This window comes from Harmonia axyridis, chromosome 5 (assembly GCF_914767665.1).
Source record: "Harmonia axyridis chromosome 5, icHarAxyr1.1, whole genome shotgun sequence".
Taxonomy (NCBI): domain Eukaryota; kingdom Metazoa; phylum Arthropoda; class Insecta; order Coleoptera; family Coccinellidae; genus Harmonia; species Harmonia axyridis.
In genome coordinates, this window is record NC_059505.1 from 41,976,374 (window position 1) to 41,988,092 (window position 11,719).

At 35.5% G+C, this 11,719-nt stretch overlaps 1 protein-coding gene across 1 annotated transcript; it reads right to left on the reverse strand.

Moving 5' to 3' along the window:
- Positions 1-14: 14 nt before the first annotated feature.
- Positions 15-9,665, reverse strand: LOC123680962 (nose resistant to fluoxetine protein 6-like). The gene is made up of 12 exons (XM_045619103.1): positions 9,491-9,665; positions 8,720-8,871; positions 8,431-8,663; positions 8,266-8,375; positions 7,796-7,989; positions 5,205-5,380; positions 4,985-5,153; positions 4,012-4,205; positions 2,557-2,710; positions 1,911-2,103; positions 386-528; positions 15-323 (listed from the first exon to the last, which is right to left on the reverse strand). The coding sequence occupies exons 1-12, from the start codon at positions 9,555-9,557 to the stop codon at positions 126-128; spliced, it is 1,983 nt and encodes a 660-aa protein (XP_045475059.1). The 5' UTR covers positions 9,558-9,665; the 3' UTR covers positions 15-125.
- Between the last annotated feature and the right edge of the window lie 2,054 nt (positions 9,666-11,719).

Sequence of the window (11,719 nt, forward strand, 5' to 3'; positions counted from 1 at the left end):
AAAAAAAAACAACATCAATAAGTGCTAATTATTTTGAATCAAAGATAACACAAATATATTCAGGTACTCCACTTTTTATCAGGCGTTATCGTTACAAATTTACAAATTCCTTAAATTCTCGAGAACTATGAAGTTTTTTGTTTTATATCAGTATTATTTGTTCCATTCATTATTTCATTTTTAATATTATCCTCATCTTCAGGCTTCCTGAATTTCTTTTTTAAGTATAGGGAAGAAAGTGCAGATGTAGGATATTCTACCATTAATGATAACACTAATCCGAATAACAGGCTCAAAGACAAGAGTCTTGCAAAGTCAAACAACTGAAAATAATAATTATGATTGTACAAGACTTAATAAAACGGAACTGAAACCTTGTACTTACTATGCTTATAGGATCAATACTTATTAAATATCTCCTGGAAGCCAATTCGTAAAAGAGCAAGCAGTAATGCGCGAGATAAGTGGTGTAACTAATTCTGCCAATGTAGTAAATTGGTGGCCATTCAAGTACGTATTTGGTTACCCCTAAAAAAAAGTAGCATTTCAATTGACAAATTCATTAAATTATTCCAAATCTCTTTTTGCAACCATCACAAAAATATTCAAAAAACGTGAAATCTCAAGTATTGGCACCACTACTTAACAATACTCGGTGATTCCTTTCTATATGTTTGCTGATTGGTGCGAATCAAGATGCATAGACAATGATCTAATTATATATTAAGTTAATATGTCTGAAATAGTGGTGTGTACACTGATTAGATTTTGTTTAAGATAATTCTGGCGACTCAGCTCGGCATGGGTACCTTTTCCCTTTTCTTTTTAAGGTGGCGCTATGCAAAGAATAAACCAATCAACGGTGTCATTTTATGGTGGATTTATGCACCAGTCCTAAGAACTAAGACTAAACCTAAGAACTTAGAACTAATAATTGAACGCTAACAAATCAATGAGGGCGTTTATGCACGTTTCCTAAGAACTAAGAACTAACACTAGCACGCCACTGAATTCTTAGGTTTAGTTCTTAGTTCTGGTGGATTTATGCACCAGTCCTAAGAACTAAGACTAAACCTAAGAATTCAGTGGCGTGCTAGTGTTAGTTCTTAGTTCTTAGGAAACGTGCATAAACGCCCTCATTGATTTGTTAGCGTTCAATTCTTAGTCCTTAGTTCTTAGGTTATTCTTAGTCCTTAGTTCTTAGGTTTAGTCTTAGTTCTTAGGACTGGTGCATAAATCCACCAGAACTAAGAACTAAACCTAAGAACTAAGGACTAAGAATTGAACGCTAACAAATCAATGACGGCGTTTATGCACGTTCCCTAAGAACTAAGAACTAACACTAGCAGGCCAACTGTTAACTAAGAACTAAGGTCTTAGTTAAAATAATGAATTTCGTATGCGTCGCATAGAATTTCTATATTAACGAGTACCAGTTTCTATCATTTTATGTTCCGTTATTCGTGTTTATCGATAAAAAGTATTCAGTGTATCTGAAAAAAATTTAAATTTAATTTTTTTACAATCAATATCAATGTCAAACATCAAAGTATAGACCAAATAGAAAATAGTTCGAGCACGTGCGCTTTACTTCACTAAGAACTAACAATAGTGTGCATAAACGCCACTGAATTCTTAGGTTTAGTTCTTAGTTCATAGTTCTTAGGTACGGTGCATAAATCCACCATTAGAATTTTCTGTCAAAAGTAGTTTGTCGATTTAACCTCAAAACACGACATTGACAGAAAGACGACGTGAGCGCCACAGGAAACAATGCGGAAATCAAGTGAAAAGGGACCAATGTCATTAAAACCCAAATAATCTTGAGGTTTTTCATGAGTAAGTGAGCACACCAGTGTTTTAGACATCTTAATTGCATGCAATATGGCGCAGACATAAACATTGCTTACATCCGTGGCCTGAAGATACACCCATAAGGCCTATAGTTATGGCCATACTGTAAATTGTTGGTGAAAGTGTCAGGTAGGGTATTGAGAACCAATATGAGTCATAGTAATTATCAGAGAAAATCCACATTCCAGGAAGTATTATGATTCCTAATGCTACTCCATATACACTGGTATGCCAAATAAAATGCATAGTCTGAAATGTCGATATAATTATTTTCATCTTGATTATATTTTAAGAGCACAGATGACATATAAATATTTAATTATGTGTGAGAGGTTTAGAAAACGGGTGTAAATTATTTTCTTCTAATTCTAATTCTAATTATTATCAAGTTAATAATTGTACTTGTAAGCCATTATAGTTCATTGTAATTTTTTATATGAAATTAATTTCACGGCTTCCTCGGTGGCTTAGTGGTTAGGGCATCGGACTAGTTATTCGGAGGTTGCGGGTTCGAGTCCCGCTCGGGGAGGTACTTTTTCAATAAAAAATTGTCTGAAAGCCATGAAATTAATTGCATATATTAACTCACAGACGTTAATCCATGATTTACCTATTGTTATTTTTTTCTCCAAGAAAATTTGAAATTACAAATCAAGAACTTATCGAATTTGGACTGTATGTATAGTTTTTCTAATAACTTACTGGCGAAGAGAGCCAATCCACTTTATTGAATTTATAAGCTAAGTAACCTGCTGCTGTTCCGAAAAAACTACCAGCCAGATTCATGGGAGGATATGTCAACGAATTGATCCACACACCATCTTCTTCGAATAAGGCTGACAATTTATATAAATTCCTGAAATAAATATTACAAATATATAACTAACGGAAAATGCTTGAAGGTTGAATATACTTAGATGTCTAAAATACTAGTATGTTCACTGGTTAAATTTTCTTCAAGATAATAACGGGTGTTTTTTTTCGAGGTATATAACTTTAAGTTGGCATTATTGTTCAAGATGGCGACCGATTTAACAGCTGTCAAGTGATTTATTCTCAGTTTGGTTTGGCAATTCATCGTGAATAGATTCACGCCTGAACAACGCTTGCAAATAGTGCAATTTTATTTCTAAAATAATGGTTCTGTGCGGAATACGTATCGCGCACTACGTCCATTTTATTTTGGTTTAGCGATGAAGCGCACTTCTGGTTGAATGGCTACGTCAACAAACAGAACTGCCGCATTTGGAGTGGAGCAAATCCTCAAGTGTATGTCGAAACACCGTTACATCCAGAAAAACTGACTGTTTGGTGCGCTTTATGGGCTGGTGGAATCATTGGTCCGTACTTCTTCAAAAACGATGATGGCCAGAACGTTACAGTCAATGGTGATCGGTATAGACCTGTAAATTGGCCTCCAAGATCTTGTGAATTAACACCGCTAGACTACTTTCTGTAGGGCTATGTAAAGTCATTGGTCTATGCGGATAAGCCACAAACCCTTGACCATTTGGAAGACGATATTCATTCGCCGTGTTATTGCCGTTATAGGCCGCAAATGTTGGAAAAAGTCATCGAAAATTGGACGTCCAGATTGGACTAGATCCGAGCCAGCCGTCATATGCCAGAAATCATATTTAAAATGTAATGCCACAAGATTATCTTGCGGATAAATAAAATTCATGTTAATTGAATAATCCATCGTTGTTTTATTGCAATTTAAAGTTCTATAGCTCTAAAAAAAACACTCTTTAATAACACAAAGAATTAACCAATCATTTCAAAATTTTCAATTGTTCTATCAAAAGTAGTTTATTATTGTTTTAACCTCAAAACGCATTGACAGAAACATGTCGTGAGCGCCACCATGAGAAACGTTGCGGAAATCAAGTGAAAAGGGACCAAAATCAAAATCCAAGAAGGCTGGTCCTTTCGAAAGTCGCCACTTCAATTTTAAGGTTTTTCAAGAGTAAGTAAGCACAACTGTGTTTTAGACATCTTAGAATATACTGAGGTAACAATCAGCATGAAAATAAACTAGGCTAATCTTTTCGAAGGTGTCACAGGAAATAGTCAGATGGAGTTAGATCTGGAGATCTAGCTGGCCGTCCCACTATTCCCTCTATGACACCAGGTTTATATTTCAATATGACTTACTCCGGATTTGGACTAAAGAAGTGGTACAACTGCTTTCTGTACAAATGCCATCCCATGAAAAAAATGTTCACTATCCATCCTACTATAAGAAATTTCCAAAAACGTCTCGGATTCTTCAATGTGAAATAAAGCAGAATAAGCACCAAGATGAAATTTTGCATGTCAACTGATAGATACCATGTTTCGATCAGACACTGAAATATATTTCACAAAAAAAAAAAATAACAGACCTGCTTATGGATAGTTGGATTTTTTCATCGAAAGAATACAAAAAGGTATAATTAGAGGTGAAATAAATCAAAACACTATTTTGCTTTTCACATCCAAAACCACCCTGATGGGAACATAAAATTCATATACGCTCTATTAGTCTGACGTCACAAACCGCCATTTTTGGTTCTCCTGTCAGTGTTCGGAATCCAAACAAATAAATTGTCATTCAAATTAGTACGGTGTCGTTGAAGGAATTGGCTTATATTCACAAATAAGAGTATTTGAGGAACGATTTCAGTATTAATTGATAGACAGAAGGAACGAGGTTAATACCACTAAGTTTGAATCCTGTATCATTTCCCAGATTTTGTATGAAGCCGTGTTTATTAGTTGAACTTCAAGTTCGTTACTGGCATTAATCTCGTGCCTTCTGTCTATCAATTAATAGTAAAATCGTTCTTTAAATAATGTTATTTATCAAAATAAGCCAATTTCTTCAACGACAACGTAGTGATTTGAATGACAATTTGTTTGTTTGGAGTCCGAACACTGACAGGAGAACCAAAAATGGCGGTGTGTGACGTCATCACTAATAGAGCGTATTGGCAAACCACTTAGAACATAGAAAACCAAATGCCCTACGCCAATGTGAAAACCATAGAGATATTAATATCTCGGATTAGCAAAGAGCAAATACACTATGTTCCAAAGGATACCATAGAATATTATTTCAGTCACAGATTCGTGTTCTTCTTCTCACCATTCTGCTGGGATTTATCCAATTGTTGAGGTATAGTAAGTTAGTCCAGCCGTTTTCTCTACAATTTCTCCTGTCAATTCCCATGTAGTCATCCCACCAAGGTCCTGCGCCTGCGTGATACAAGATGGTAGAGTGGAACAGCAGAATCACAGCCACACAAGGTGTTAATCTAGAATGCGACTAACTATAAATAGTGAAAAACAAGTTGCTGAAGTTTTACCTTATATACCTATAGATGATAATCAATAGAACAGTCTTCAAATTCAATTCTTTCTTACTGTTTTCATCAAACTCTTTCTTGAGATTTATTGTTAATAACAGTGCAGATACTATGAAAAAAGTGAAAACACCATAGGGACCACTAGCTAGCACTATGACAGCTGGATTATGGTACAACTGAAAGATATCTCAAAATTACTGACAAAGGAACTGCAAAACCTAAAAGGAGCTGTTTAAATTTCATTTTTTTTTTTGGTAAAACATAGATAGTATAGCAAGGAGTGAATGATTGAAATTTGGAAAAAAAAAACGAAAGATGGGGTCGATAATGCTGCAGTCCAAAAGATCTTATCCGGCGGTAAACCTCTCATAACAGTAGTTGGATTTCTGTTCGTACGGTTAGCGTTTTCTCGAAATGACAACCCCGCCTCCCGTAGACCAATAATTCGACCTCTTTCAAATTCATTTAGCTGGCGATAAATTCCGCGTACACGTGCTCTAGACATTTAACAACAACTAAACATCGAGTTTGGATCTCCTCGAACAGCTGTTTTTTTTGTAAAATTACAAAAACTTGCAAAAAACTACTACAATATTTAAGTAATAAAAATTGTTAACTACTTGCTATATTATCTCTGTTTTACCAGAAAAAATTGAAATTTAAAAAGCACCCTCTGGGTGTTGAAGTTCCTTTGTCAGTTAGTTGTAGTTAATTTGTGTAAAAGTGTAAATTTCATTAATCACTTGCGTCGGAAATGTTTAAGTTTTTACCCATAAAGAATGAAATTATTCTGCAATCGTCAGGATACATTTCAGTAAACATTCTGCATGTCCTTACTACAACCTTATAGTACTGGCCATGAAGAATAAACAACTTAATTTGTATAATTATTATCTTCCATTCAAATGTCCTCCAATCAAATTTTCGTTAATAAATTCAACACAACAATCAATGCCGATTTTCATATCATCCTAATTTAAATGTTCTATGACATTTTACGAATACCTAATTAAAATTTACACCACCACGTACTACTCAGTTACTATTTTTATGCAGTTCTCACATAATTTCCTCAAACAATAATCTACAAGATGGAAAGTAAATATTCTCAATTTGCGAATGAAAATAAAAAATTAAATAGTTGGTAACTTTTGGTTTTTCGCAAAAGAACTGATGATATGAAGGAAGTCACCTGCACCGATATATTTTTAAATTATTCGTCAAAACCATCTACAAAAAACATTACAAAAGAGGTAAAACCATAATTTTGTGAAGAAAATAATCGAATGTCGTAGAGTGCTGCCATTGACATGAAAAATTTAGCTTCAATAACATGTTTCATGGTTTGAATGGAAATTTTGTTCTCTTCCAATACGTCTTATGATATACAGATCAATTCATTTTGAAAATCTAAAACTAAGATGTCTAAAATACTGATTAGATTTTGCTTAAGATAATTCTGGCTACTCACTCGACATGGGTACCTTTTCCTTTTTCTTCCTCAAGGTTCTGTCAAAAGTATAGGGTGTTTTTTTCGAGGTATATAACTTTAAGTTGGCATTACTGTTCAAGATGGCGACCGATTCAACAGTTATTTATTTATCAGTTTGGTTTGGCAATTCATCATGAATAGACTCACGCCTGAACAACGCTTGCAAATAGTGCAATTTTATTTCGAAATTAATGGTTCTGTTCGGAATACGTATCGTGCACTAAGTCCATTTTATTTTGTTTAGCGATGAAGGGCACTTCTGGTTAAATGGCTACGTCAACAAACGAAACTGCCGCATTTGGAGTGAAGCTAATCCTCAAGTGTATGTCGAAACACCGTTACATCCAGAAAAACTGACTGTTTGGTGCGCTTTATGGGCTGGTGGAATCATTGGTCCGTACTTCTTCAAAAACGATGATGGCCAGAACGTTACAGTCAATGGTGATCGGTATAGAGCCATGATTACTAACTTTTTCATTCCTGAATTGAACAACCATGATGTCCAAGAGCTGTGGGGCTATGTAAAGTCATTGGTCTATGCGGATAAGCCACAAACCCTTGACCATTTGGAAGACAACATTCGCCGTGTTATTGCCGATATACGGCCACAAATGTTGGAGAAAGTCATCAAAGATTGGACGTCCAGATTGGACTACATCCGAGCCAGCTATGGCGGTCATATGCCAGAAATCATATTTATAATGTAATGCCACAAGATTATCTTGCGGATAAATAAAATTAATGTCAATCGAATAATCCATCGTTGTTTTATTGGAATTTAAAGTTCTAGAGCTCTAAAAAAAACACCCTTTAGTTTGTCGATATAACCTCAAAACACGATATTGACAGAAAGACGACGTGAGAGCGACAGGAAACTATGCGGAAAATAAGTGGAAAGGGACCAATGTCATTAAAATCCAAGAGACTGGTACCTTCAAAAGTCGCCAATATAACCTCAAGGTTTTTCAAGAGCAAGTGAGCAAACCAGGTTTAAGACATCTTACTTAAAACTCAAAACCTGTCATCTAGTCGATTCTATGAAGAACCATAGATTCAGTGTTTGCAATAATAAAACAAAAAATAACGAAGTTTTACCTACATTTTCAACGAACTTGGTGTTGGTGACTGGCCCAATTATGAACATCATTATAGTATGCAGAAAGATTATTATACACATATTATAGAATCTGAAACCTTGAAGAGATCTACATCTGACATTTTCTGGTGTCCAATCGACGGTTGTAAATCGCTCCCAGTTTTTGATTAATGAAAAACAGCTGAAGACTTTTCCACCTGAAAAAAAAACCTTAAGTGATGATATATTCGAATGTAAGGTGTAGGTAGTAAAAAAGAATCAATTATGTTTCCAAGATGGCTTTAGTTATAAACAGCTCGCGCTGTATAAGTCCGATCGGGTTCCAACTAGATGGCGTCACTAATACGAGATTTCGTACTACAAAAACTTTTCTGACAGTTTTGTGATTAGATCTAACTACGGTAATTAAAGCCTTGTTTTTCATGAAAACATAATGGATTTATTTTTACTCCACCTTATATTTCTATACTCACGTTGGGTTGAAAATATCCGCTTGTATTCTTCAGGTGTTCTTCTGTACCTCGACGAATAATCGTAATATGTGACGGAAAGTACGAAAAGTATGTAAGCGATTGTGAAAAAACTGAAATTGTTCAATTTATAAACATAAGGTAAAATAACCATGCAGTGATACTTACGCAACTGTAAAATCGAAAAAGTCGAAATTCGGTGGTTCTGTCGTTTGACAATAATCTTGTTCTATGGTTCCGTATATTCCCATGTGTTCGTATTTCTTGTTGAGACAACTTGCCAAATCTTGTCTGAACGCTGGGTCATCGTGTGGTATTGTGATGTTGGGACAAGCCAAGGGAATGCAGACGCCATGTCTCAAATGATCATGCCTGTAGTTTTTCTCATTATCCGATAATTCCTGGAAAAATGGGAATTCGGTAAGTCATGGCAACGTGGCATTTGGTATGTCCATACTTGTATGTTGTTCCATGTTTTACTGGTGTTTTTCGGATCTAAGGGTTTCAAGTGGTATTCTACGAAACAATATAGGGCCTCGTCTTCGAAAAGAAGACATCTGTCAAAGTTGTCAGCGTCAAAAACTGGAGGTAAAAGGGCGTATTCTTTGTCTGAAATTAGTTCGAAGATATCGGTTATTCTTGAAGGAAAGTGAAATATAAATTTTGCTCCAACAATTTTTGAAGTACAAACTAAAACTACAGAGTGTCCCAAATTCAATGCACACTGAGAGAACTGTGAGAGTTAAAGAAAATAGATTATAGTCGATATAATCGTCCATTTGAGCGTAAACAGTGAACAACGAAATGCACTCTCGACCGAAAATATTGCTGCTGTCATGGAAGTGTTGGAGAAGATCCAAATTTATCCCTTCCTCGGCGCGCACAACATTTGGGCCTATCTTACGGCACGATATGGCGTATTTTGCACTTGGATATGCATCTTTATCTTTATAAGGTTCAGTTGACACAAGAACTGAAGCCAGCGGTGAAAATCGATGAAAATATTCTGAAAAATTGACAGAACTCATGGGAAATAATTGCAAATATTCACGGATTACGAATGTAGAATGTAGAATTTGCATTTGGTCATCAATATCATAACAAAGATTTGGCATATACTCGATATTTGTAATGTGAATGATTATTTCAGTTCATCTTTTCAATGTCTATAGCGTTTTGAGCACTCTTGGTAGCCACTACAACAAATCAAGAACTGCCATATAGTCACCTGATACTGCAACATCTTGGGTGATCGTAAATGAAAAAAATACAAGGAGAGAAAAAAACATCACCATCTTAGAAATACGATTTAGAAATTCAGATCCGTTTTTTGTTTTAGCACCTCATCTCAACGTTCACACTTGAATAGTAAAACTAGAATAATGTTACTATTTTTCCCAACAATTACGATTCTCTACATTATAAACGAAAATCCAAATAATAGCACATAAATTATGATTCAGTAATTAGTTGAGTGGAACATTTGAGTAATTAATTAATTAAATTGAGGTGTTCATTATAGAAGGCCGATTTGGACATAAAATTCGACATGTTTTCAACATTACTGAATAAGCCTTCAAAAAACAAACATAATAATCGACTAGAATTCACTAGTTCTAGTTACGCTGAATGGAAATATTCATCAAAATTGCAGTATTGAAAGCAGAAATAAAGGAAATTATGGAATTAAGGATAGTAGGGATAATTGAAACAGAGTATTCAATATGTTGTTAGCGTTAATCTCAATTATTGTGCTACACGACAAAATATTGACGTATTGAAATTGAAAGTATTGAACATACTTTCGTGGATTTCGGCTTAAGTTTGACGGTTTTGCTCGAAATATTTTATCTCCTGCTTTGGTGACATGAATTCTCCACTATACTCCTATGATTTGACACATTTAGACTTTTGGCTACAACACCACAACCGTAAAAGGTCCTAAAGCTGAAATGAGACGTTGAATCAACAAAAACCAGCTCCAAATGTATGTAATGCTTTATGAAAAATTTCGCTGAAAGAAATATATTATTCATTATACAGGGAGGACCATACAAAACATTCCACTCGGTTTGTTTTATGTAAGCTGTGTTTTGGTTTGGTTTTTGGGCTGGTGAAGAACCTTATGCTCTGCAATATCCATGGTTAGGCCACTATTAGTGAAAGAACATGCCGAGAGTGGTTTCAACACTTCAAGAAGGGTGATTTTGACGTCGAAGACCAGCATGGCGGTGGAAGAGAGAAAGTTTTCGAAGATGCAGAATTGGAGGTCTTATTTGATCAAGACTCGTGTCAAACGCAACAAAAATTGGCGGAATAATTGGGAGTGACACAACAAGCCATTTCAAAACGCCTGAAAGTCAAGGAAATGGTTCAGAAACAAGGAAATTGGGTGCCGTACGAGTTGAAGCCGAGAGATTGACCGGCGTATTTTTGCTTGCGAACAGCTGCCTGCAAGGCAAAGACGGAAGGGATTTCTGCATCGCATTGGGACTGGAGACGAAAAATGGGTTCATTACGATAATCTCAAGCGCAGAAAATCATGGGGATATTCCGGCTATGATTCCACGTCGACGGCTAAACCGAATATTCACGGTTCCAAGCTCATGCTCAGTATTTGGTGAGACCAGCTCGGCATAGTGTATTATGAGTTGTTGAAACCGACTGTAATAATCACAGACGATCGTTATCGAACGCAATTAATGCGTTTGAGCCGAGCATTGAAAAACAAACTGTCGCAATACAACGAGAGACATGAAAAATTGATTTTACAGCATGACAATGCTCGACCCCATGTTGCGAAAGTGGTCATGACTTACTTGGAAATGTTGAAATGGAAAATCCTACCCCATACTCCATATTCTCCAGACGTTGCTCCCTTGGACTATCACTCGTTTCGATTAATGGCTGACCAGCACTTCATAAATTTATAACCAGTTTTTCACAATAAAGCCTCGATTTTTTTGAAAATAAAGGTGGAAGCAAAGTTGTACTGCTATATAGGGGGACTCTCTTAATAACTGTCACCTTATTTTCAATTTAAAATGAATTTCAGTGAAGTGTAGACCGAGTCAATCACATTTCAGATTGTAATGATTATCAAGAAAACAATACGCTCTATTAGTGTGACGTCACACACCGCCATTTTTGGTTCTCCTGTCAGTGTTCGGAATCCAAACAAATGAATTGTCATTCAAATTAGTACGGTGTCGTTGAAGGAATTGGCTTATTTTCATAAATAAGAGTATTTGAGGAACTATTTCAGCATTAATTGATAGACAAAAGGAACGAGGTCAATACCAGTAAGTTTGAATCCTGTATCATTTCCCAGATTTTGTATAAAGCCGTGTATTTTAGTCGAACTTCAAGTTCGAACTTACTGGCATCAATCTCGTTCCTTCTGTCTATCAATTAATAGTAAAATCGTTCCTTAAATAATCTAATTTATCAAAATAAG

Bases quoted from the DNA above. Each gene is read 5' to 3' on its own strand.
- LOC123680962 (XM_045619103.1), bottom strand. From the start codon at position 9,557: ATGGTGATGTTTTTTTCTCTCCTTGTATTTTTTTCATTTACGATCACC. The intron at 8,872-9,490 runs GTGACTATATGG...AACTAATTTCAG, and splicing joins CCAAGATGTTGCAGTATCAG to ACAAAGAATACGCCCTTTTA. The intron at 2,104-2,556 runs GTAAGTTATTAG...TCGACATTTCAG, and splicing joins TGGATTGGCTCTCTTCGCCA to ACTATGCATTTTATTTGGCA.